Below are 24,497 nucleotides of genomic sequence, written 5' to 3'. Positions count from 1 at the left end.
AAGGGAGATGGAGATCGTATTCAGACGGGGCGTAAAGGTCCCTTTCGGTAAAGGTACCTTAGGAGTAAACGGAGCTTCCCGATCTCCGTTTGCAGCTACAGGGAGTAGCCTCGGACCCATAAATTCCAAATAAAAATGATCGTTTATGTTTTCTTGTCGTTTAATGCGTCGTTGGTACTAGAATCTTAGGAAGTCAAAGTATTAAAATAGATGGGGACCACAGACGTGATACAATAGGAACAAAATGTTACTCCCGGTAACAGGTAGCGGCGGCGGCAACAGCGGCGGGAAGAGACGCAATGGCTGCTACCTCTGCTCCCACACGGAACGACGACGAGTCGCGCTCTTCGGCGCAGGAGATTTTTGTGACGATGCTTTCATCTGCGCATGAGCCATTGAACTGGGGTGCCAGCTCTAGCGGCACCAGCGAAAAGAAAAAAAACGCGCGAGTGCACTGGTCCGAGTCAGAGACGTGGGCTCTCATTCGGCTATGGCAGGACAATTTGGCGGAACTTCGGCGGCACAGAAGAAACTCCGGCGTCTACGAGACGATCCGTGTAGGCCTGGAGAGACTGTCTATCGTCAAGACGCGCAAGCAAGTCAGCGATAAGATAGACAATCTGAACCAGACGTACAGGTGAGTCTGTTTTCAGAATGATGCTTATGTCCTGGGGCATGAGCGAATGAGGTTTTAGCGAACAGCGACATTTGAGCGAATCGACGTTTTAGCGAGCGGGGGCGCGCGTTAACCCATCTGCCGCGCTGCGCTTACGCCTCTTCGCGGCGACAGTCTGCGGTGGCTCATTACAAAAATGTATACCATATTGGCCCACCCGAAAACGCCGCTTCGCGGCGTCCGACCATTCGCTAAAGTGTCATACGGTGATACGTGGGCGTTCGCTAAAACGTCATTCGATCAAGTGAGTGCCTCCCGTTCTGGGTCGCGCTCGCAGAACTGTGCCAAACACGCTCTTTAGTGTTGCTAGGTCGGCTTATATGTATCTAAATATAAGCCGGATATATATATATATATATATATATATATATATATATATATATATATATATATATATATATATCTTAGTTTACGTCGTAACCAGACCTGGTAAGTTTTTTCTTGACGCGATACACTCAATGTTTTGATTAGAACTACCTTATTTAGCTGTGTTCTCGTCGTGCCGCCTTGGTGGCTCTGAGGCAAAATGAATTGTTATCTTTGTTCGGTTGGTTAGCTCTAGCTGGAGCTTTGAAGGGAGTAATTGACAATGAAAAAATTAATTGCCAACGCCCTGCTGCTATTCATCTGCACTGTAAAAAGAAAATGCAGACGAAAGATTGTATATAGGTGGCAACAAGCCCTTGTTGCTGAATAAATTGCATCACCCCTACATTATTTTCCTCCAGGGCTAAAAAGAAAAGCCTGACAACTGGGTCAGGAAAGGTCTCCTGGCCCTTTTACTACGATCTTCACAGTTTCTTGGGGAGCCTGCCCGTCAACGACCCAAGTCTCGTGAATGACTCGCTCCCTGCGGATGTTGTTGAGGTATTTACTGATTTCGTATGCCTTGAATTATGACGAAGGCAGAGATGTGCGATTCAACCTTTTAATAAGCTTGGAGAGAATGGTTAACATAACGAGTTACTGATTCGTCGTTATAAGCTGGAATCGAAGCAACTGTTGAGTGTGCGGAAGCAGACGTGACATTTGGCATCACCAAAGAAATTTCATCTGTTTCCCGCGGCACGTAAAGACATGCTTGTGCTATTTCATGTGCACGGTGAAATCAATCATAAAAAACTGGATTTTCTGTAGCTTAATAATGCAAACTAAGCAAACATTAAGAAAACTCATTTGGGTGGAGCATACATAAATTGTGCCCCGCACCTGTGATAGTCATGTGCCGCCAGCTCTTTCTGTGGCACTTGTTAGGGTCTGTTTGTAAAAAGCCAGTGGGGCATGCCGAATACATGTGAAGCAGCTCTCCATCCGTCTTGGCAGCATAAACTGCTTAACTCCAATAACAATGTGGTTATTTCCAGTTCAGAAGAGCGTCGACAAAACTTAAAAAGTCAACTCTGATTTCTTTTCGGTGTCGAGAAAAGAATGCAGAGTAAGGAAAACGAGGGAAGCACACCTTCTACGAGGTGTAGTGCTCAAGGGTGACGGCAGCTGTAACGGCAACGATAATGGAACTGTTGCTAGTGGCGCTTTTGTTTGTTTTAGTTTCATACCCAAGTGTAAAATGCATGTTTTAGTTCTATTATTTCAGCTTCTCCTGGTCCTACACTGAAAGTTAGTATGCACCTTATTTTCGCCCGATTTGCTCTTTGATATATGCTGGTATAATGCGGTATGCATACATCATCAAGTGTAAACCTTTCTCATGAGCACCCATTGGTTTTTATCAGGAACCTGGAGACAGCCCTCACGAAGGGCCAGACGACGACAACGAGGTGGTGGACCTAAAGGAAGAACCCCTCGAGGAACGGCCAAAAAAAAAAAGGAAGTCCTCCATGAAACAGGGGGACATTCTCATGCTGTTCATTGAGGAGCAGAGGAAACAAAGGAAAGAGCTTTCCGAAGCTAGGGAGAGGGCCCACCAAGACCGGCAACGGCAGTTTTCGATAATGGAAGAGTCGAACCAGCTCCAGCGGGATTTCCTGGATTTCATGAGGTCCCGGAAGGAAAAATAAAAACGGAAACTCTGAGAAATATTTCTCTTTTTACTTGAGTTTGGATTGGAAGCATTGAAGGGCTACATGCTTCTGTCATTTGAATCCAGATTCAAGATATTTTGCTCAGGATGGGACAATCGTCATAAAACTGGTAAAAATCTGTTAGTAGGCACTGAAACGCAGGTGCAGCTACAAGGTAAACTAAATGCAAACATCAATGATATAGCAAGAACAACTAGCCAGTCTGCAATTTTAACTGTGCAGCTGCTTATTACAATTGTGGTGCGTGATTACTGGCACCTATGTAGAGCCTACACGTATATGTACGGTCAGCATGGAACGAACAGTGGATACACGGTTCTGTCCGATGCTGTCTCTTTTAAAAGAGGAACGCCTAAGTTTGAGATGCACCGGGTGTGTGACTAACATATCAAAACAAAAGCCGCACTCGCAACCTCTGTATGAAGCAGAAAGCGCAGAGTCTAGTGAAGACCATGCAGCCGCTGGTCGCGTTTTATTTCTAACCGACTGTACTGTGAAATCTCAATTGGTTGGGCTTTCATGCTTACTGTAGCAATGACCTGTATTTAAGTGGACAAAGCATGCTTTGCTGAAAAGAAATGAAAACTGCTGTGTCATGCGAGTGGTTGAGCCAGCTCAGAAAAGGAATATTTATTTCTTTTTCACTGCCTGGAATAGCAATGAGAATTCAATGTCACGTGGACAGATTAATGGCATGTAGTGCATATTGTAGGACTTTCTGTGGTCCAGAGATTGTACCCCACGAGAAATAAGAGTCCGCATGTTTTCCCATTGCCCCGAGATGAATAAACAGTTTTGTATTATAGAATTTGATATATGTAGTCACTAACACTTTGTAAAGAATACAACATAAAAAAAGGCCTTAAAGAATGGCTTCAGTGCCCCTTTAACCAATTAGTGTTCTGTAGTTTACTGTGCGAACGTCTCGGGTTTCAGTCGTGCTGAGAGGGCGAACGTCTGGGATTTAGCCGCGCTGAGAGGGCGGGTTCGCCTCGAAGTATGCAACGAGCGCATCCCGCACTGCATCGGCGCCATCTTCTGTGGCCTTGGTCCTGTGCATTGGCTGCTCGCGCTTTGCACTCTCTTCTATTTTCCTGGCCGCGTCGACCCACTGTTTCTCCGCCCCGTCGTTGAGCATCTCGCAGATATTGTGTAGGGTGCAGCAGGCTCTGACGACAGTGTTCACGTGGTCGATTCTCATTTCCATCCGCTTGAGGACGATGCGGAAGCGGGCCTTCAAACGACCAAACGCATTTTCGACCACGCGCCTGGCCTTAGAGAGGGCGTAGTTAAAGTCCCCTTTCCCTTGGGGGTGGTTGAGGCTGTGGGGGAATGGTTTCATCAAGTTCCTCGTCAGGGGAAAAGCCTGATCACACAGGACGAGGGGAGGTATCTCCGTGCCATCAATGACCCTTGACACAGCAGTCTGGTTCTGCTCGAGCAGATGCGCCAGTGGGGAGCGCCGATAGACGCTCGCATCATGGCACCTCCCAGGGGTGCCCACGCTGATGTAGCGGAAGAGGTATCTATGGTCCACCAGGGCCAGGAGGATGACACTGTACCTAAAACAAAGTGACCACATGTGAGCAAGGAACAGCAAAAGCACCGCACACAACAAACATAGCTAAATTGCTTGCTACTGAATGTAAGTAGTGCTGTTTGTGAAATGGATCCTTGATGTGCCTCCCACCCACGGGCAGTTGGATTTGCTCACTCTGCAGGTGCTTTGGTGACATCATGGGTTTAACTTGGCTAGGGGCACGAAATAACGAAATAACAAAGGGAATGGTCTCTGGCGTGACTACACCCGTATCTATATCTGGTTTATAGCCTTGTGTGCAGCATACTTTAGTACAAGTACTTAATTTCTGACCCTGAAATTTTATAAAATAAGCAAAGTTGTCTGCAGGAAACGAGTATCAGTGTCTGCTTACCATCCTTTATAGTTGTGGTAGTCAACAGCCAAGTCCTTTGGTGGCGACACAGGCAGGTGGCAGCCGTCGAGAGCCCCGATGGCGTTGGGAAATCCCAGCACTGCCTGGAACTCGCGCATGTGGTTGTCGAGATCTTCGTTTCGGATCATTGTTATTGTGCGCGCCTCGAGCTCCTCAATGACGACGTCGCAAAATTCTCGGTACGTCTCATTGACGACCGACTGGCCAACGGCAAAGAGGTGGCCGATTGTTCGTTCCTCCGCGGTGGAGCAGAGCCTGTACAGGCTGATGGCCACCCTCTTCTCCACCGTTATTGCCGTCTTCATGGCGGTGTCTTGCCGAAGCATTGACGGCCGGCAAACGTCCACAAGATACCGGAAGGTGGTCGAGGAGACGCGAAAACAAGCACGGAAATGCTGATCGCCCATTCTAGGCAGCGTCTCCTCAAACCACCTCCCCGACCGAACGTAGACTACCCGCTCGCGTGGGATCGTAGTCCACTTCTCCGCAAGGAGAGCGGCGACCGTAAAGTTTGTGGCCATGAGCTTCTCCTCCAGCTCATCCGCTTCCGTTTCCGCGGCTTGTATACGCTCCTCGAGCAGAAGGAACTGTGTCCGTTGTTGCTGCAGCGACCACATAATTCCCAGACACTCGTCGTCGTCCATCGGGAGACGCTGGTCGTGGTCGCGGCCCGTCACTTGGAGGGTGGTGGGTCTGTGACGGTTCTTCCGGGACCGAAGCAATCGAAGCGATAAACGCAGAAGAGAGAAAATCCGAGGAGCAGAAAGAAACGGTCACAAAACTTCGGTACCACGTGCTCGGATTCACAGTGCTCGGAAAATTGGCTCGGAACCGTCTCCAAAACAAACCGCCGGGCCAGTGTGGCCAGTCCAGCCTAAGGACCAGCCGGATGTTCTAACGAAAAACTACTTTTTAGGTGAACATTGCAATAAAAGAAACATTACAATTATTACTTAGTATTTTAACGCAATGTGTCACATTTAATAATCTAAAAATGTGCCTCATGACTGTTTAGACACGGAAATATATAGTGTTCTTTTGCCCTGCGGTTTACCCGGGCTATCCCCAATGCAGTAAACATCGACCGTAAAGACTCCGTTTATTTTCGTTCATTTACCGTGTGATTCCGAACGTCCTTTACCCCAGGTACCTTTAGCAAAGGGACCTAAGTTATAGGTCCTTTAGGTGACCCGTGTGAACAGGGTATTACTTTGCAATGATCCAAATGTTTGGTATATGATCATCACCTATATTGTTACCCTAGTTTTCTGTAGAAGTATCAGATAGAGGCACTGACTCCTCCACTGGAAACTCAAGCATCCAGTTCCAGCAGCAGCAAGCAGACCACCCAGTGGACTCTGCCCAGCTGAGCAAGAGAAGAACCTCCCCTTACCACCCAAGCTGGCAAAAGAATCGCAGATATGGATTCATTCTGAGAAATCTGCAAATAACCAGGTTGAAGTGCAATATAAACACTGCCACAAGTCTGTACGACTCAGAAAACAAGGGGGTGCCAGAAGCTTCGAACTACAGCGCTTCATAACCACATGAAACGGAACCATCTCCAAATAATAAAGAATTTTACAGCATCGACAACAGCAACACTGCCAGCAGCCTCATGTGTTGCCAAATCACCCCAGACTCAACTGACCCTACCAGAGACCATAAACCGCAAGCAGAGCTGAGGTTCGGCACGCCCGCTGACGATCGTGCACAAGCACGAACTTGCAGAATTAGGTTCTAAACTGATGAAGCCCTTTTTCATGGTCGAAGATCCTGCCTTCATAGATTTCATGGGGTACTCGGCTCCCAAGTGGAACATACCGAGCAGGGGCTCCTTTGCCAACACAGCCATCCCAGCTCTCGAGACTGCCCCAATGGAAATTTTAAAGATCCAACTCAAGGTGAGCACATGGAAATTCCATCTAACAACGGACATTGGGTCTAGTCGTTGGGTCTACGACTTTGTGACAGTGCAAAAATCAAAAAGTCAAATTGGACGTTTAGTGTTTATACAGTGTAAGGTTGGTCTGCCAGGATGAGGCGACACTGGTTTACACTGTAGATGAGCAATTTTGCCAGTGCAGTACGACTGCTAACCTGGGGTCTTTAACGTGCTCACGCAGTAGTGATACACGACCGCACGCCGGTACGATGCTCATCCAGATCGAAACAGTGCACTGGGAAGCTCATTACTCCAAAGGACTCCTGGCCACGAAGAGTGCAGTCCTTGATATGTCTGGGTTTGGAGAGCAACCCACAGCCAACAACATTGGCCAAAAGCTCGAGGAAGTCATGAAAAAATGGTTAGTCCCTTTGGGGAAAAAAGGTGGGCACTGACCAGTGACAATGTGCAGAATGTCATAAAGGTGCTCAATAAAACGTGTGCTGTGCATGGCTCACTGTTTGAACTTGGCCGTCAAAGCTTCACTCACCAAGACTAGTGTGGAGGTGGAGGACACACTTAAGGCAGCCTGTGATATTGTCGGCCTATTTCGACATTCAGCCACTGCTCAGAGGCGACTAGAAGAAATTTAGCGCCGACATGGGCTGCCAACTCACAAGCTCCTGCAACCCGTTCCGACCAGACAGAACAGCACCTTCTACATGGTTGAGCGTCTATCCGAGCAGCGGCAAGCTGTCACTGAATTTTTTGAAGACAGCACAAGACACTACTTAACGCAATGCCAACGGGCTCTACTCAAGGCTATGATCACAGTCTTGAAGACATTTGAGGAAGTGACACATCTCCTCTGCATGGACAATGCAATGTTAGGACAAGCGTTGCCCTTCCTCACGTTCATTGAGAGGACAGTCAAAAGCACGATGGAAGCGGCAGAGCTAGACACTACGGCCTTTGGCCTTGCATCAGGCCTGCTCAACGAGCTGAACTGTAGTCAACATTTTATTTCTGTGAAAGAAGATGTAATGTTTTTTGCTGCTACTCTGCTGGACCCTCGCTTCATGGACACAGTTTCGACTAACGGAAGTAAGGAGACGACCTAAGGGTATGTGCTGCGTAAACTCGAGGACGTCCATAACAAGGCATGTGAAAATCAAAAGGCAATTGAATCACCACCCCAAAGTGTCCCCAGTACTTCCGCAGGCAGCTCACAACCCAGCGATTTTCACTTTTGGTATAGCATGTCAGGCACAACTTCCAAGCCACGGCGGGAGGAATGACAAGCCGTAATGGTCGTCAGGGCACAGCTCAATGCTTGCCTAGAGGACGTGGAGGTAGACAGCTACACCTAAAAAAGCAAACCCGCTGGCTACTGGGAAAAACAGCAGCACCCAGATTAGTACATTACATCCGTTGGGTTTATTGCCTGCCCTCCAACCGGCGTATACTCCGAGAGTATTAAGCACTGCGGGAGCTATCGTAACTAAACAAACAAATCACCTTACACCGAAAAATGTGGCCACTCTCAGCTTCATTCGTATGAACAGGTCATGGATCCCCAAGGTTCTGCATGCAAAGGTAGTAGAGAGCCTCTGCAGCGCAGCAGACACTGCACAAGCCAGGACAGCCGACGGGAAACTATCTGAACCAGAGGATGAGCCCTCTTTCCTGGAAAAAGTGGTCTTCAGGAGTGGCCACTGCTGCTAAGATTTTTGTATCACTCACAATTTTTCGCAATTTCACTCTACCAGTGTGTTCATTTTTCTGGAAAAGATAAGCAGTGAGTGCCATAAAACTATAGTCCGTTGCAACCTAAGAACGAAGGGCGAGCGTAAGACGGGCCGGGGAGGAGGAAGCAGACGGAACGCTGGAGAAGAGAGGGGGAAACATCCTTCTCTCTTTAGCGTTCCATGTGCTTCCTCCTCCCCGGCCCGTCTTACCCTCGCCCTTCGTTCTTAGGTTGCAACGGACTATAGATTATTCATTTCAGATGACACTTGCCTAGAAACATACTCCATTCTGGAAGTTTTCAGTATGGAACAAGCATTAAATGACTGATGGTAATGAATAAAAAAAAGAAAGGTTGAACTGGACGTTAAGCTTGTAAGACAAGTAACGCGAAGATTCACGCTTTAGGGAGGTGGTAATATAATGAAAAGTAAACAACCAGTGCAAGGAGTATGCGGCAACCTATGTGCGTTTGGTAAACAGCGAGACAGATTTATTACATGTGTATCATAGATGCCACATTAAGCTCCCGTATTACATTTGAAATCCGTATCATACGAAAGGTTGAAATGGATAAAATAAGTACTCACTCAATCTTAATTCCTGAAGCACGAAGACACCAAGTATCGCTCTCATCGGCAAAGGCGGAGATTACAGCTTGTAGGTACACACCATGTGCGTGAAACAAAATGAAGGGCTACCTATCTCTCCTCAGTAACACCATAAATAAACCAAATCTGATTTATATTCGTAAATGATACAAGACCGACTATGGGTGACGACTGAACCAACCAAACCTCCGAATGTTTGTCCCGAAAAGTTTGGTAACTTCTGCATCAGCCCGAATCCGCATCTCTGGGGATTTGCCCCATCACTACTTATGACCAAGAGCTGAAAGTTCAGTAGGTAGCAATGGCTGGCACAAACCAATGGTTAGTGGAGTGAATGGCAAAAATAGTTGGCCAAATCTAAAAGGTCAGTGGCTAGCTAAACGTAAATGGCCATTGGCTAAAGAAATAGAAATGGCCAATGGCTGGTGAAACGCACATGACCAACTGCCAGCTGAACGCAAATGGCCAGTCAATAGACAAAAACCAAAACACTGGCATTGCCAAGCACTTTGACCAGCTACCTGCCAGCAAAAAACTGGGTAGCCAGGTGCATCTTGCCAAGGATGGCCTGGTCACAAAATTCTGCTTGGGTGTCACAGAATTCGACGGTTTTTGTCTTTTGTACTTTTTGCTGGTTTCGTCTTGAGTGGGGTGCACGAGCACCAAGGACACGAGCTCGGGAAAAAGAGAAAAAGAAAAAGAAGCCACGCGCAGTGTGCTTGTTGGTGGAAAGCGAAACAAGGCTTTGGCGGTATGGCTGGTAGAATGCCGATCAAGGCTTTGGCGGGATGGTTGGTGGGCCCCGAGCAACTATTCAACGATGTGTGTGTGCTTGTGAGAGAGCGCTGTTCGGCACTGCAAGCACCCAAGCCATCATGACTTCTCGGCCCCAACTGGCAGCGCAAGGGACCGGACCACCACTGACATCTTGGGACCTTGATTGAACTCTTCTCCTCCTCAGAACTGTATGGTGACTTTGATTTGGCTTCTATTTCTTTCGTTACGCTTCCACAGCTTTTGTGTTTTTTGTGTCGCAGTTACGAAGGGCGGAACGCTCGCAAGATATGTTCTATTCCTTTTTTAAATTTTTTTCCCCGACTATGTGTGCGCCCTGAGCACATTTTTATACTTTTGAATTATGTTGCTATTAAATAGTGCTCGTGACGCCAGGCACAACTCACTCTCAATTCCTACCACCTCTCAGCAAGTCCATGGCCAAGGTGCGGCCCTAGCACCTGGACAGTGGTCCAATTCAAATTACAAGTTTGTTTGTTTATGAGATCTTTTCCACCCAAACCTGTGACATTGAGAAAGCTTTGTCATATTGAAACTTTGTGTCATTTTATTCAACATGGAAGGAGAAATTCATGGCAGTCGTCAATTAGAAGTATCATTTCTATTGGGATGGCCAGTTAAAATGCATTTCAATTAGACTGACCATTTGACAGGTTCGGTGCTGACAGAAAAGTACCTTCCAATTGTTATGAGCTCTTGGTAAAAATCATCCTGACTAAAATAGCCACTTGGCTGCATCAGTACTAATTGGAAAGTGAAATTGATTGAAAGAACTGATATGGAAATCTATCCAATTTGGATGACCACTTGAAAACGTGGCTCCAATTGGGACAGCCAGTTTTGGAAAATGCACCCAATTGGAGCAGCCAATTAAAGTGTGGGTCCAATTTAACAACCAATTAGAAAATAAACTTACCTGAGATGGCCAATCGAGACCTATGGTTTCAATTGAGACAACCAATTGGAAAATGTGCCCACTTGGGATAGCCAATTGGATTATATAGTTCAAGTTGGGCCAATTACTTGGAAAATGCACCCAATTAGGATGGCCAATCGGGAAGTAAAGTCCCAATTGGGACAGTCAATTGGAAATACACATTCCAATTGGCCAAGCCAATAGGCTACCTTAGTACAGTCGCCGCTGGAGTTAATAGCTCCACACGAGCGCGTATTTTTCTGAGGGGCGCTTGACTGGTGGCTTGCGATAGAAGTAGAGATGAGGTTAGGGCGAGTCCATGCGGAGTGGATGGGGGAAGCCGTCTCAATTCAAGGGAACCGTTGTTATTGTCTGCCTGCACGGGTGAGCATGGTCTGAATGAAAAGGGGAGATGATTCTGCAGAAGTCAAGATCGCTGAGCACAAATGCGATTGCTGCTTAGGAAGAGAGAAGGAAACACATCGGCATTTCTATGCGCAGAAAAGTGTCTCGCTTGTGTTTGTTCCACAAAATATATCATCATAATTTATCTCTCAAGCAAAGGCTACTAACACAACCCCATTATCTTTCAGCACGAAATGATCATAGATTCAAAGTTGGCATTCCATCCTGTAGGACTAACGCATATCATCATTCTTTTATTCCCAGCAGCACTTTGTATTGGAATCGCCTTCTGATGGATGTTGCCGAAATCATGGACAATAAGAGTTTTAGAAATGCCTTGACTAACATGTACTGCTTCACACAACTATAGTCCTCCTGCCGTTTTGCTGCTGTGTATTTTTTCAATCTGTTTTCAAACCCACTCCCCCCTGTAGCGCCTTTGGCCCCGAGGGTAAAATAGATAGATAAATAGGCTGGGTACACCTTTCACTGCGGTACAGCATATTGACGTCCTGGATCACGTGCTGCTACCTTTTCTTCTTGATGGGCCATTCGCGGATGGTTGCTTTGTGCTGCAGCACGACCGTAGTCCCGTGCATCAGGCAACCGCTGTGAAAATCTACTTGGAGGAGCGGTGCATCAACAGCCTCCAATGGCCCCCAGGACGCACGGACCTTAATGTGATCGAAAATGTTCGGGGTCTGCTGAAGAAACGGCTCTCCAAAAGGCACCTTGAGGACGCATCAGCAGACACCCTGTAGACGGCTATTGCGGAGGAGTGGAGGATTCTACAAGCTCAGCAAGGGCTTGCGATGGCACTCTACGAGCCTCTTCCACGTCGCATGGAAAGCGTTGTCGCTAACAATGGGGCGCATTGCAGTACTGAATTAATGTAAACACTGACATTAGGTTATTGATTAGCCAAGTGGTTAGAAACAAGGTATGTCTTATAGTATTTCTTGCAAATCATAAATATTAGCCAGCTGTTTTATTGTATACTTAAAACATTTCAGAATAAAAATTTTAAGCTTACGACAGACACCGGTATTTCAAACCTTGAAGACATATGCGTGTCACTTCTTTATGATCCGGAGCATATTGCCAGCAAAGCAGCATTGGCTACTGCTCAAGCACTGTGTCCAAAAATATGTTTTTGTGTAGTTTGGTGAATTTTATTTTCTTTTTATTATACTGAGCATACTGAAGTTCAATACCGTTTCATAAAAAATTCATGTCGAAAAACTTTATGGCACAATTATAAAGGCTTACTAAAAATAAAGCTTGTTTGCATAGTTAAATACAAATGGCAAGAAAATGAAGCAATCAGTATCTGTATTTCACCCCAAAAAAAATGGGGGGGGAATAATGCGGCATGATCAGCTTCACAAGATTCTAAACAATAAGAATGCAATAAAAGTGTATAGACAGGTGAGCACGCAGCAACAAATAAAATCAAGATACAGCCGAATGGTGTAGAAAATGCCCGACGTGTTTCCTTCTCTCTTTCCAAGCAGCCATCCCATGCGTGCTTGGCGATCTTAACTTTCGCTGAATCATTTCCCATTTTCATTCAAACTATCCCCCAGGCAGATGATGACAACTGTTCCCTTGAATTGAGTGGCTTCCCTCGTCCACTCCGCATGGACTCGCCCCAACGTCAGCTCTAGTTCTATCGCAAGCCACCAGTCAAGCGCCCCTCAGAAATAAATGCACACTTGCATGGAGTTATTAACTCCCGCGGCGACTGTACCTATTCGAATCCAGCAGATCCAGCTGGCACCAACTAAAATTCGAATTGGACTCAATGAGCATTTTTAACTGGGCTGATAGGCACCTTCCATGTTATATTCTGTAATGGTGATAGAGAATAATGCCCCTGTATATCCGCTTGAGTTTGTTTCAAACGTTCCTTCTAAGGTTAATAAAGTGTGCATGTGTGTGTGTGGGGGGGGGGGGCTGCTGTGGTTAGACCAGATTGAAACAAAGAGTGCTGAAAAGTATGGCTATCTCAGAGTATCTCAGAGGGTTGAGTGACAGGCTTGTCATGAATAAATGATGGGCTCAATGATGTTTTTTGAAGGGCACTTTACGTGGGCCCAAACTCGGTTACAGTAATATCCCGAGCCATCAATCAGCCACTCCCCTTTTTGGGCAGATATTGATTTCTAAAAAAAAAAAACTAAAAACCAGTGATCACTTACCCCTACAAATACCCCAACACAGACTTTGCAATTTGCAAACATCCATTTTGTCTGAATGACCCAGCAGTGGACCTTACGGTTTGAGGACGTCCGTGAAAAGTAGAGCAAAGGAAGGAAAGCCACTTAATTTTGAGTACGCATTTTGCCCCGATTTTCGCAACACCTAGGTCCGAGTAAACTTGCGCAAAAGGAAAACCTCCAAGATAACAAAATGAAACCTTGTTTAGCTTACAGAAAAGTTATTTTGGAAAAACATAGCGAATATAATACAAACAGTAACAGATCCTATCTCCATTACGACATGTGACAGTGTCGAAACCCCTGCGGGATGTCCCCCATTAGGCTACCTTTTCAAATACGAGTCGCAGGTGTCTAGGAAAAAAACTGAATGACATGCCATTGAAATATTAACACCATTTTTAAATTAAAACCATCTTCAATTGTCCCTCTAAATACGTCAACATCAGTCTCCCACGCCAATTTTATGATGAGTGGAGAATTCTGAAGCGCTGAAAACAGGGAAGGACGATGTAGAATAAAGTTTTGAAGGGTGGAACACAGATATTGCTTTTTGGGAAGAGTTGCCATTGTTATGTGTGCATCTGTGTGCTCTATTACTATTTCAGTTTTCTAATCTGTTTATTGACATGCACCAACACCTGATAACCAAAAATAAACACATTCTGTTGCTTATGACTTCTGTTGTTTCCCTAGTCTATACTTGCCTTCCTTCGGCGCTTTTATCCTTCTGAAGACTATAAACCAACTAGCCCAATATTTCACGTTGCTGCCAAAATAAGCTTTGCATTTCAGAAATCCCGCGCAAATATTACGCCAGTGAAAAATATTTCAGAACATAATGGCCTATGTCAAAAAGAAAAAAAAACTAGATTTGTTTCTAAGCTGGCGTCACCGTGTATGACCACCTGTGCACATTTGCAAGATGGGCAACTGGGCGCTTCCATTTTGAATAATCCTGGCGCCGCCTAGCATGCGCTGTGTCTCTGAAGAGCTGGTGTAGGTAAATTTGCCAATTGCCCAGCAAACCCAATGTGAATGCAGTCATAGATCTCTGCTTTCATGTGTCTTGTGGGCTTTTAGGAATATCTTTTCGCCTTTAGTCAGTGGGTAGTTCTCCCGAAGTCTTTTTAATCAGTTTGTGCACCGCTGCAACCGTAAACAAGCCAAATATATTTTTTGTCAAGCTTGTTTTCCTTTGCGAGCCATGGCGATAGTTTCCACGAGCGACGCCTGGCTTTCTTTGGATTTCTCGGTACTTGACAATAAGTTTATGTAATCATTTTGTTTAGAGAAATGTAGTATAATTAATTGTAGCATTCACATTAGTAAAACATATCAAGACGTTAGGAGCGCAAGATCGAGCCGTTCATGCTTTGAACTGCCGACGTGCCGCAGACCTCAACGCGACTCGGACTTCGGAGAGTCGGAGCATAGCATTATTGCTGGCTGAGAACACAATCGAGCATCGCGCTTTTAAGAGTGTGCTTCGGAGTTGTAGCAAGAGCTCCTGGTTGAGCGACGACAGATCACGGAAGCGGTAAGCTCAAACTCCACTTGCCCGAGACGTGCTCGGGCAGATTTGAGGTCGCACAAAGAATTGAAACTTCATACTACATACCTTATTGCACATGAAAGAAGGAAAGAAACTGGGAGTATGAAAGGTGTCCTAGTTCGGCGGAAAGGCAGAGGCCCATGCATCTGGCGTGCCCACCGAACTGACCTATCACAGCCCAAAGAAATGAGGTTCTCTCCCATTCTCAAACGGTCAATAATAGAACAAAAAGAAAAAAAAAAACTGTCCCAAAAGCGTGAAAAATGGCTCCCGCCATTTCCCAGGCTTTCGGGCCTAGTAGCCACAAAGCAATCGGATTTTGAAACTGGTGCTTAGGGTATTGCGTCTCGGAGGGAACCAGCTGGTTCCACCCGTGATGTATGATAACCAAATTGCTCAGCTCATTCCCGTTGCTTATCGCGCTTCTCCGCTCAGTCAAAAGCAGCGCCTCGAGTACGTCAGCGACATATTAACATTATTTTTTTGCATTGTTTGTCAACACACATTATAAAACTTTGTGGGAGCGTTCACTATTGACCATACATGCCAAAACTGTGAAGTAATAAAAAGACCTTTTTTCGCCGTAAATTCTGCAAATTGGGGCCGTGTCTCCCTTTAAGAAAGGCTTTTTGTTTAAAACAAATGTTTACATCCTACTTTTGAATATTGCGTGAAGTTTATAACGTCTCTTACATTTGTACAAAATATTAAAACACATTCGCTGTCTGGCAACCATTCCAAAGCTATCAAACCAATCCAAAACACCTGAAGGTTCGGGCTCTCTTCTGAAACTTCCCGAAACCCATGTTTCAGAAAGTTTCCCCTATCATCGGTGCATAATGTTGGTCAGCAAAATAGGTAATGTTTTCTTATGCTTCGCTTATCTTGCAGCCTTTGAGGCTCAGCTGCTCAAGGTCCTGATAGACCTGCGCATTCAGAATGAGCACCTGCAGCAGCAGAATCGGCAACTGCAAGTCCCTGTTGGGCAGGTGCTCAGGCACGTGGTGTCTTTCAAGCACAAGGGAGAGCAGGCAAAGCCCGGGGAACAGGCGACACCCCAGGAACCGGCCAGGCCCGAACCACCCGAGCTGTTCCTGATGCCTCTCAGCAACATGGAACAGTTTCGTGCTGCAGAGGCACGGGTGAAGAGTCCCGCCGACAAGGCACTGCTGGTATTTATGTGTCTTTTTTTTCACGGTATTTACAGGTATAATGCTGCAATCCTTACTTTGTGATTTAACTTGGGTTATCTGAAGATTTATGTGAATGGGTTAAAATGTTGACTGAAGCCTTTTACCGTAATATTTCAAACAGATACCACTCAAACTGTGTGTTTCAAGTACAGTCGCTGGCAGGTTAGAAATGAGGAAGGTGCTCCGCCTTCACCGCTGGCCTTCTGTTATTGACAACAGCAGCGTGCACACACAGCCAATGCACGATAAAAGGCTATTGTAGGGGACATCCTTAACCTGAACCCTGTCAGAGAATTGTGTCAGGGTCCTGTAACACTAATTGTATGTTTTGCAAGTCAGTTTTAGTGGCCTGCTTACAGTTTCTGCAATTGTTAAACTGCATTTCATAGAGGCCATTGAAGGGAAAATGCTGGATGGTGGCCACCAAAAATTAGGTACCCTGAGCGTCATTACATATTAAACAGTTTTCTACACCCGAAGGTCATGTAGACTAGTCGCCTTCATGTGCATATTTATTAAATGGCACTTAAGGTATTTTTCAACTGCTGCTTTTTTAAACCGTTTCAAATAAGACATTCCACAATGGGGGGAAAGTGAAACTGCTCTGCACATTTGCCTTTCGGTGCTTGCAATATGTCAGCCTGCAAATAATCATAAACCCTACGGCACCTCTGCCCGTTCTATCCTCCAAGATTAAACTCCACAGGTGCAACAATTCTCACGAGGGGTCTGTGTGCAGAGCATGCACGAGCCCGCCTGCGTGCTTATGTTCAACGCTTGTTTGGCAGAAGGAGATGCTGGAATACCTATTGGGCTTTACGAGTTATCCCTCCTGAGTTTGGGTTTGGAAACTTCAAACTTTGAGAAGACACAGAGGCTCGATTTTGGTTGGAGTACGGCATTTTGCTTTCCAGCTAAATTAATTGATTGGATGGGTATTTTTGGTGAAGATCTCTTTCAAGTTTTGGTTCGGCATTCGAGTTTTGCTCCGGATTTTGAATCAGGTCCATTAGAAATAGATTGCATCCTTAGATTTAATCTTCAGCCTAAACTGATTATTTCCTTACCTGAGAAGGCGCGGTTGCAAACCCGCGCGTCGGAGCACACATAAGCAACGCTTGTGGGCTTTGTGGCTCCAGCCTCGAACAAAGGAATCGGAATTTACAAGAAGTGTCCCGCTCAGGTCATAGCACTCCATGCCCTGGGACAGAGCATGGAGTGCTTCCATAGGCTTCGTATAATTCCTGCTCCAACTTCAGGTAAGCACGATTCGTGAGAACTGGTAATTTTCACCGATGCAATATGTACTCTACATGAGTGGTGCATTTCAAAAATGAGGTGTTGACATATCCTAACCGAAGGTCATCCCATGAAAGCAAATAAAGTTTGCAAGGTCAAAGAGTAACTGTCATTGCATCTGCCACTTCATTCAGGGGGTGTGAGTGCATGCGTAGCTGCCTCCATGCGTAGCATAGGGTAGTCACACAAACAATTATTACATGTGACAGGCTTGAGCTGAGAAAGTTGGTTCATTGGCTGGCCTACAGTGGAGTGAGCACGAAACGAAAATATGAAAACAAAACTACTCAAGCTGTGCTGATCTCGCCATTTTGTGCGACAATGAAAACGGTTTTGGTCACGTCTGGCTTTTTTATACCTTTTGGCATTCCAGTCTTAGCAAAGTAAAAGCAAAGGCGAGAAATGAACGGGGTGACTAGTTGGTGGACATAGCTTTAACAAATTCAAGATGTGTAGGATCTTAAATGCACTGTTTTGAAAACCGCACACATTATTAGAATTGCTCAGCAGATGCTAACACTGAGTAAAGATGATCCTTCTAAAAGTTTGATTGATATGAACAATGATGCAACGAATCTGACTGACGAATGAGATTTAGTGAAGTATGCAGGGAATTTTTTCTATTTTTCTGGCTTGCAAAAAAGACAGGTACACTTGCCATATATTCAAGTATTTTTTATTCTCTCTCCAGTAAATATTGTAACATTTTGATGCATGTATAGTGTGGATTGCTGCATTTACCTGGGCATTCACATCCTTTTACTTGAGACATGTTCATACCATTGTATCTGCATGTCAATAACTTTATTGACATGTTGAGAACACATTTTGTCTTTTTAGGAGGAGCAGCTCCTGTCTCCAGGAGACAGCAAGACCCTGGAAAAAGTTGCGCGAGAAATGGTGGGGCGCCTGCTCTCGAAGAAAGTCCAGAAGCGGTTCTCCCTCCTGGGCTAGCGAGGAAAGTCAACGTTTAAGGACACCACGATGTGCAAGGTGGTCATTGGTAATGCATATTCATTACCAGCTATTAAATTGATGGTATCTCTATTGGAGCAGAACAGACATGTGATAACTTTGAAATATGTTGACAATGAAGTCTTGCAAAATGCAAAATTTAAGACGTCAGTTCCTGTAGTTGTAATAGACCCCTTTCGGAATTTTGGCAACACTAAAAAAAATTTAGCCGGAATAGTAAAACATCTAGCAACATTGGGTGATCGCCGCCTTTACACAGGGCTCAACACGTTCGACCGATCGGCGTGGAGCGTAGCTGCCGTAGCGTTTTGAGCTATGGCTTCTGCGGGTGTTTTCTCGATCACCTGTTGGTCTAATGATCTATCGATACTGCCACATCTAAGTGACAGAGAGGTGGAGCAGTTTTACAGGAGCCGGTCAGGCACAGACCGGTGCATGGAAAGAAGCTACAACTTCTTCATCGAAGCATACGTGGTCCCCGCATCGATAAGGGCTAACTACTCACGGAACAGGCAAGTTCTTTCTTGTATTGTAGTGACTTTTTTAGTAACATTAAATAATTTTAATACAGTTAATCATAGTGATCGCGCTTTTAGCGTAGCCCCTCCGAACGACCCGGTACTCTGCCCCCGTCGTGAGCTTGTCGTTCGGTGACAGCCGAGAACTCGCTCGTTTCGTTTTTCGTACCCCTCCGAAAAACTTACGACCGCGTACCAGTAACTGCAAAAGGTGCCTCACGAGTCACAACCTTGAGTGTTCAAGAAATCACAATCGCAAATCGTACAGGACAGCAGAAAAGGTTGTAGGGGTGGGTGGCAGGCAGCATTTTAAATTCCTTTCTCGGTAACCTTTTGAAGACTAAGAAGTTAAGCGGTTTGTGGCATTCCTCACAAAGCTACAGAGTAGACTTTCCAAAACCACTGATGTATTGGGTTTATTTCACGGTTTTTGTAAACGTACCACGTTTGTTTGAACCCACTCAAAATGCAACATTGCAAAAAAAAAAAAAAATAAATAAAAAGAAAAAAAGTATGCTGGAACTGATCTTTATTTGCACAGAAAATATGCACAGCTGTTTGGAGTGTAAAACCGGTGTATAATTTTTTTTATCCCATTCAGTGCAGGAAGTTTCTTCATCAAGGGTTCCTGCTACCGAAGCAAGAAGACGACCCAGGACCCGTATACTGTGATGGCGGCAGTTGGGGTGCAAGGCCAGTTGTTGGATGGCCATTGTGAATGCCTTGCTGGAGGTGTGGCATGTAATCATCTGATGGCCCTCCTTCAGACAGTCGCACTCCTGCAGTCAAAAGGCTTCAGCGAGGCACCAGCAGAGCTGAGCAGCAACCACCTGCCACAACAGTGGAGGGTCCCCCGAGGGCCTCACATTCAGGGTACCTCGATTCAGTCGGTGAACTGGAGAAACGTGAGGGAGGGCGGGCTGGATACCCCCACTGACATCTCGTCTGTATGAGAGCAGGATCTCACCAAGAAGCCAGTGTCAGCAAAATGCCGCAAACAGGAGCTTTGCTGAAGAGCTCGCCACCCTAGGCAACTGCACCGACTTCGGGGAGGCTTTGCTACTGGTGACCGACAGGACAGTGAAAGAACGAAGTTCGGCCCTGCACTGACCAGATCACTGCTGTCCTACCAGTAACCCATCATCGCGCATGGAATTTCAGTTCTAACAAACATAGGGCAGCACAGAAGTTTCTCGTATGCTCCCCCGAAGGACTGTACGTTCTTCTCGACCAGTGGAGCAGCCTGCGGCCACTGGCCACATTACGCACAATGTCTGTTTCCACAAAGTGCTTCAAGCAAACTTTTGTTGCCTTCGACACTTTAAATAGTTTACTTTCATCACGCCTGATTGCTGCCATCGACTTCCGATAGACATTGTCTGTTTTGGGGAACATTTGAAAGGGCACCTGCAAAATAACATACATTCATCAAAAAGAGTTTCCTTAAAAATTACAATTGAACAACATACAATGTGTTCGGGAATAAGCGTTTTTTATGCCTTTTTATGGTTTTCACTTTTGTCATCTTATTTTTGCTTTTGTACTGGGTTCGTTTTAGGCATCGGTTAAAGGCTGCCGGTTTGCTTGGTTCCGAAGTGGAAAAAGAAGCGGGGACCCGCTTCCCTTTCGGCTTTCGTCACCTTTGCTCAATCACTGTGGCTTCTTGAGATTTTTCTTTTTTTTTTCTTTTTTTGTTCGATGATTCTCTTCTTTTTTTTTTCCGTTCACGTTGGACCAAAGGCTGCAGCGGTCGTGGCTTCGAATTGCGCTTGCTCGGAGTAGGCGGAAACGAGCTACCCGCGAAGCAGTGGATTTTGCTCGACAGTAAAATGAGTTGCAAGTAAGATACCAACCCGAGATTTGAGTTCAGTGTCTAGCTTCGCTATACACAGACAAAAAAAAAAAATCGCATTCTTAAACTTTTTCCATACTTTTTGAGCTCGGTACCCGAGTCATGGCCCACCCCACAATTTTTGAGAATTTCAGGCGGTGGGGGGGGGGGGGGGGGGGGGGGGGTGGGGGGGGGGGGGGGGGGGTTTGACTTGGGATATTACGGTATATGCCTCCATAGAATCTACAACTTAGCAGGTAGCCAAACCATGAATCTCCACCTCTGAGGTGCTCTCTTTCTGTCACCTTTGGATTGCACGCTAGGTGAGGGACCTTCTATTTACATAAAGGAAACACTCACAAACTGCAGTTCGTGAACAGCACCTTGTGTGCAGCTAGTATGCCAGATTTTGGCTTCGCCTATCCCTCAACTAATCTGTGTGATCTGACAATTTTCTTTACAGCTGCCATACAAAGCCGCGCCCCAGGGTGCAGCGTGGACGCGGTGGAAAAGCGGCCGAGCCGCTTCTTGTTGGGTGCATTCGATAGGGAGGAAAGCAGGTCCAATAGAGTTAAGAAGACTCCTCCCCTGGTGGCTCTAACCGTCTCTGATAATGAGGGACAAGCTTTGGCTGAGCAGCTAGCTGCTATGGATGAGTAACAATAAAGAACAATGTCATGGTAACAAATTTTGTATGTTCCCTTCTCATACTACCACCCATATGCATCTGGGTGACAGATGAATGGGATATGTCGTTTCAACAAGTACCCATAACAGGCATGCGTGTGCTTTCTACATGGAGAAAGTCCATTGTCTACAAAGAATTGTTTCTTAAAATGAGACAAACGCTAAACTAAATTGTTTCGGCTTAAGTCCGGAAAACATATTAAAAACGGTAAGCATCTATAAAAGATCTGAAAAAGCGTAAAATTATTCTGACTGAAAAACTTGGCATTTCCATATTTAAGTGAATTTGATCTACCGAAAAACTAGCTCTTCAAATTTTAAAACAATAGAATGCTATACTGGGGCTACAAAGCCTGACACAGCTGGAATTCTAGCAGTTCTATACTGGGTAGTCTACATTGAATCAATAATACGCAGGTGCTGATCTGCAATTGCGCTGGCACTGACCCGAAATTACGCTGGCACTGGTCTGCAATTACGTCGACACTGGTACACTGATGGTTTCCCACCGTACCACTGGATACATGCCGGGGATCTGTGTCGGCAGCTCACTGGGAACATCCTGTATTCCCGACATCCCGGTGTCCAAATAAGTTCCCAGTACTGGCCGGATTCCAACATTCAGCCTGGCCCGATGTTGTTCTTCTCATGATGCTATTTTTTATGTTTTTGTTTTGTTTTTCTTCTGCCCCGCATGCCTGATTAGCAGAGACTCAAGCGTATGGGCTTTCGCTGTTCTGTTCTAGCCGAGCGAGAGCAAAAACTCTTCTGCAAATATTGATTATTATTTTATTATAATTATTATTATTATTATTATTATTATTATTATTATTATTATTATTATTATTATTATTATGTCCCTTTGCACAGGAGATCCTCCAGTGCTTCCTTGTTCTCAAAATAGCACAATTAGGTAGTTGTTAATGTTGAACCTGCTGTGTCTTTCAGTGACATCACAATCCCCAATTTGTATTTAAAACTTTTCCAGGAATTCCAGATTTGGTGGGGAATCATTAAGGAAGCCATTGCCACAGACACCTAGAAGGAGGTGGACACAATGCTGGGCATGGCTTAGAGGATGGTGGACAAGCTCACCTTAGAGATCCTGGAGAGGTCTGACATGTGCAGCGAGAAAGATTAACTGGCTATAAAGAGCACTGTACATGTCCATAAAGAAAACTTGGGCTGAAATCGCTGCTTCCACCACGCTGACCCTTGAACAAATACGTTAGAAAAATGCACACGGCTGTTCGCTGCTAGGAATTCATGCGGCTCATGGGCTGAGGATGATCCTGTCAAGAAGCAAGTGCGTATGATCCTATGGGAATGCAGCTGGTGGTAAATCCTCGGATGGAGACTGAGTGACGTAGCGTACCACGAGATCGACCCATCGGCATCACCCTGCCGCTGTGTTGCCCCGGATGAACTTACTCAGCAGCCCAGCCAACATAAGTGTTACAACAAGAAAAAAACTCCATGAACATAGCTCCAAGCACAATGTTCAAAATCTGCCTAAGGCACAAGTTCTCTCACATCGTCCCAATCCCCACCGTCAAGTCAAAGGAAGAGTTCAGTGGTACAAAGACCAGATAAAGTCATCTTCAGATTCACATAGTGCCGTCTCACAGCATCAGTTTGCATCCCGACAAACGGTTATAGTCTTCCACGGTTGGTGTCCTGGTGACCTCCGAGCCAAGATTTATTAATCATTCCTAACCAGACGGATGTCCGTCGAAAATGTTTACATTTAAGAGTCAAGATGTCCACTCACAAGCGGGACCTGCCACACGTCAGATGGCAGATGTTCGCCGGTGGAATTCAGCCGAGTTGGCAGAGACAACTGGACAATTGTCAACAAGTACATCCGTTAAGCAGCGTGTCGTGCCTCAACGAAAAAGAAAGCAGCAGCGTCAACTAACTCTCATTCTTAAAGCCCCTCTTCAAGAAAGGATTAGAACCCCTTTTATCCAAGGTAGATGCAGTCCTCAACAGCGAAGTGATGTGGTGTGCAAGTGGACCGAGACAGCCGCAGCTGATCCCAGTGAAGTGGTTCCAGCACCACCTTCTAAGGAGTTTAGAGAACTGTCAACCTTCAACAACTTCTGTCGGCTGAGGTCTCTGTGCCTGAACCAAGTGCCCAATGTCCTAATGCTATTGACTCTATTCCTAGTATGCCCCTTGGTGCAGCTACTACTCACATCGACACCTACGCCTGCACGAAACATACTTAACGGAGACAGTGCTGATGCCAGTGGTGATTGGATAATGGTAACACCATCACCCCACCCCCTGTCGAGAAAGACGTTTACCAGAAAGTTTCAAAGATTAATTAGGTCTATATTCTCTAACCCCATCACTTTACTAGGGTGGAAATGGGGGAGACGGTGACTCCAAAATCAAAAGCAAACATGAAAAACTACAAAGCGTGTAACGTTGTACCTAAGGACCCCCCTCTCGCTCCATAAACCAGACAAGGAGGCAGCCAGCAGCGCAGCCCACAAAACAGGGGCCTATATTTATTGTAGGGGGCAACTTTCTACGATGATGCAGATAAACACCGCCTCGCTTCGTTGGCCGGAGGTCATATTTTGCCATCTGGCTCGCTTCAACTCCAGCAATTTTTGTGCTTTTTGTAATTTTCGCCTTTTCATACGCTTGGGCGTCGGCCCACACGCCGTCACAACCCCACGATGACCATTGGCATCCTCAATGGCCTCAGGACTTTTCTCTGCCTAAAGAAATGAACTCACAACCCACGGAGGGAACGCCTGCTTCTCCCGCCATCACCCCCCCCCCCCCTCTTCACGAACCACTCGTTGCCATGTGGAATCAACCTGCGATCATTACTCACAATGCATTCTTCATCCTCGGCAACGATGATCCCAAAGGCGAGTTTCCGCCCCTCAACAGCAGTTGCCACATCAGCACCACTACCAATAAAATGAAGCGTGCTTGTGGCATTTTTTTTTTTTTTTTTTTGTTTTGACACCGCCGCGACTATGCTTACCACCTCATCCCGGTGCATCCAACGTCGCTCAAGCCCTGACCCGTCCCCCCTGTAGGACGACTGGCATCATGTCTCTCGCCGCCGTAAGACGGTCCTGTCCGCGGGATCTCCAGCAGCGTCGCTCCACAGTGAGTTCTCCCACACTGTCATTCTATGGCCGACCGAACCATGCCGCATCATGG

At 45.9% G+C, this 24,497-nt stretch overlaps 3 protein-coding genes across 3 annotated transcripts; 1 reads left to right on the top strand and 2 right to left on the bottom strand.

Annotated features, from left to right (window-relative positions):
- Positions 1 to 274: 274 nt before the first annotated feature.
- On the top strand, positions 275 to 2,694 carry LOC115316914. Its single transcript, XM_029976435.4, has 3 exons — positions 275 to 637; positions 1,405 to 1,543; positions 2,410 to 2,694. The coding sequence occupies exons 1-3, from the start codon at positions 300 to 302 to the stop codon at positions 2,692 to 2,694; spliced, it is 762 nt and encodes a 253-aa protein (XP_029832295.3). The 5' UTR covers positions 275 to 299.
- A 988-nt stretch (positions 2,695 to 3,682) lies between these two features.
- LOC120848145 lies at positions 3,683 to 4,318 on the bottom strand. Its single transcript, XM_040220108.3, has one exon. The coding sequence runs from the start codon at positions 4,298 to 4,300 to the stop codon at positions 3,683 to 3,685; it is 618 nt and encodes a 205-aa protein (XP_040076042.2). The 5' UTR covers positions 4,301 to 4,318.
- Positions 4,319 to 4,648: 330 nt separating this feature from the next.
- On the bottom strand, positions 4,649 to 5,317 carry LOC121836665. The gene has a single exon (XM_042291623.1). The coding sequence runs from the start codon at positions 5,315 to 5,317 to the stop codon at positions 4,649 to 4,651; it is 669 nt and encodes a 222-aa protein (XP_042147557.1).
- Between the last annotated feature and the right edge of the window lie 19,180 nt (positions 5,318 to 24,497).

This window comes from Ixodes scapularis, unplaced genomic scaffold, assembly GCF_016920785.2.
Source record: "Ixodes scapularis isolate PalLabHiFi unplaced genomic scaffold, ASM1692078v2 PGA_scaffold2__306_contigs__length_199485367, whole genome shotgun sequence".
In the NCBI taxonomy this organism is placed as follows: domain Eukaryota; kingdom Metazoa; phylum Arthropoda; class Arachnida; order Ixodida; family Ixodidae; genus Ixodes; species Ixodes scapularis.
This window is presented reverse-complemented; position numbering and strand designations above follow the sequence as displayed.

What these genes read in the sequence shown, in the direction of transcription:
- LOC121836665 (XM_042291623.1), bottom strand. Translation starts at nt 5,317, where the DNA reads ATGGACGACGACGAGTGTCTGGGAATTATGTGGTCGCTGCAGCAACAA.
- LOC120848145 (XM_040220108.3), bottom strand. Translation starts at nt 4,300, where the DNA reads ATGTGGTCACTTTGTTTTAGGTACAGTGTCATCCTCCTGGCCCTGGTG.
- LOC115316914 (XM_029976435.4), top strand. Translation starts at nt 300, where the DNA reads ATGGCTGCTACCTCTGCTCCCACACGGAACGACGACGAGTCGCGCTCT. An exon ending in AATCTGAACCAGACGTACAG is followed by an intron (nt 638 to 1,404) that starts GTGAGTCTGTTT and finishes ATTTTCCTCCAG; the next exon opens with GGCTAAAAAGAAAAGCCTGA. An exon ending in TCCCTGCGGATGTTGTTGAG is followed by an intron (nt 1,544 to 2,409) that starts GTATTTACTGAT and finishes GGTTTTTATCAG; the next exon opens with GAACCTGGAGACAGCCCTCA.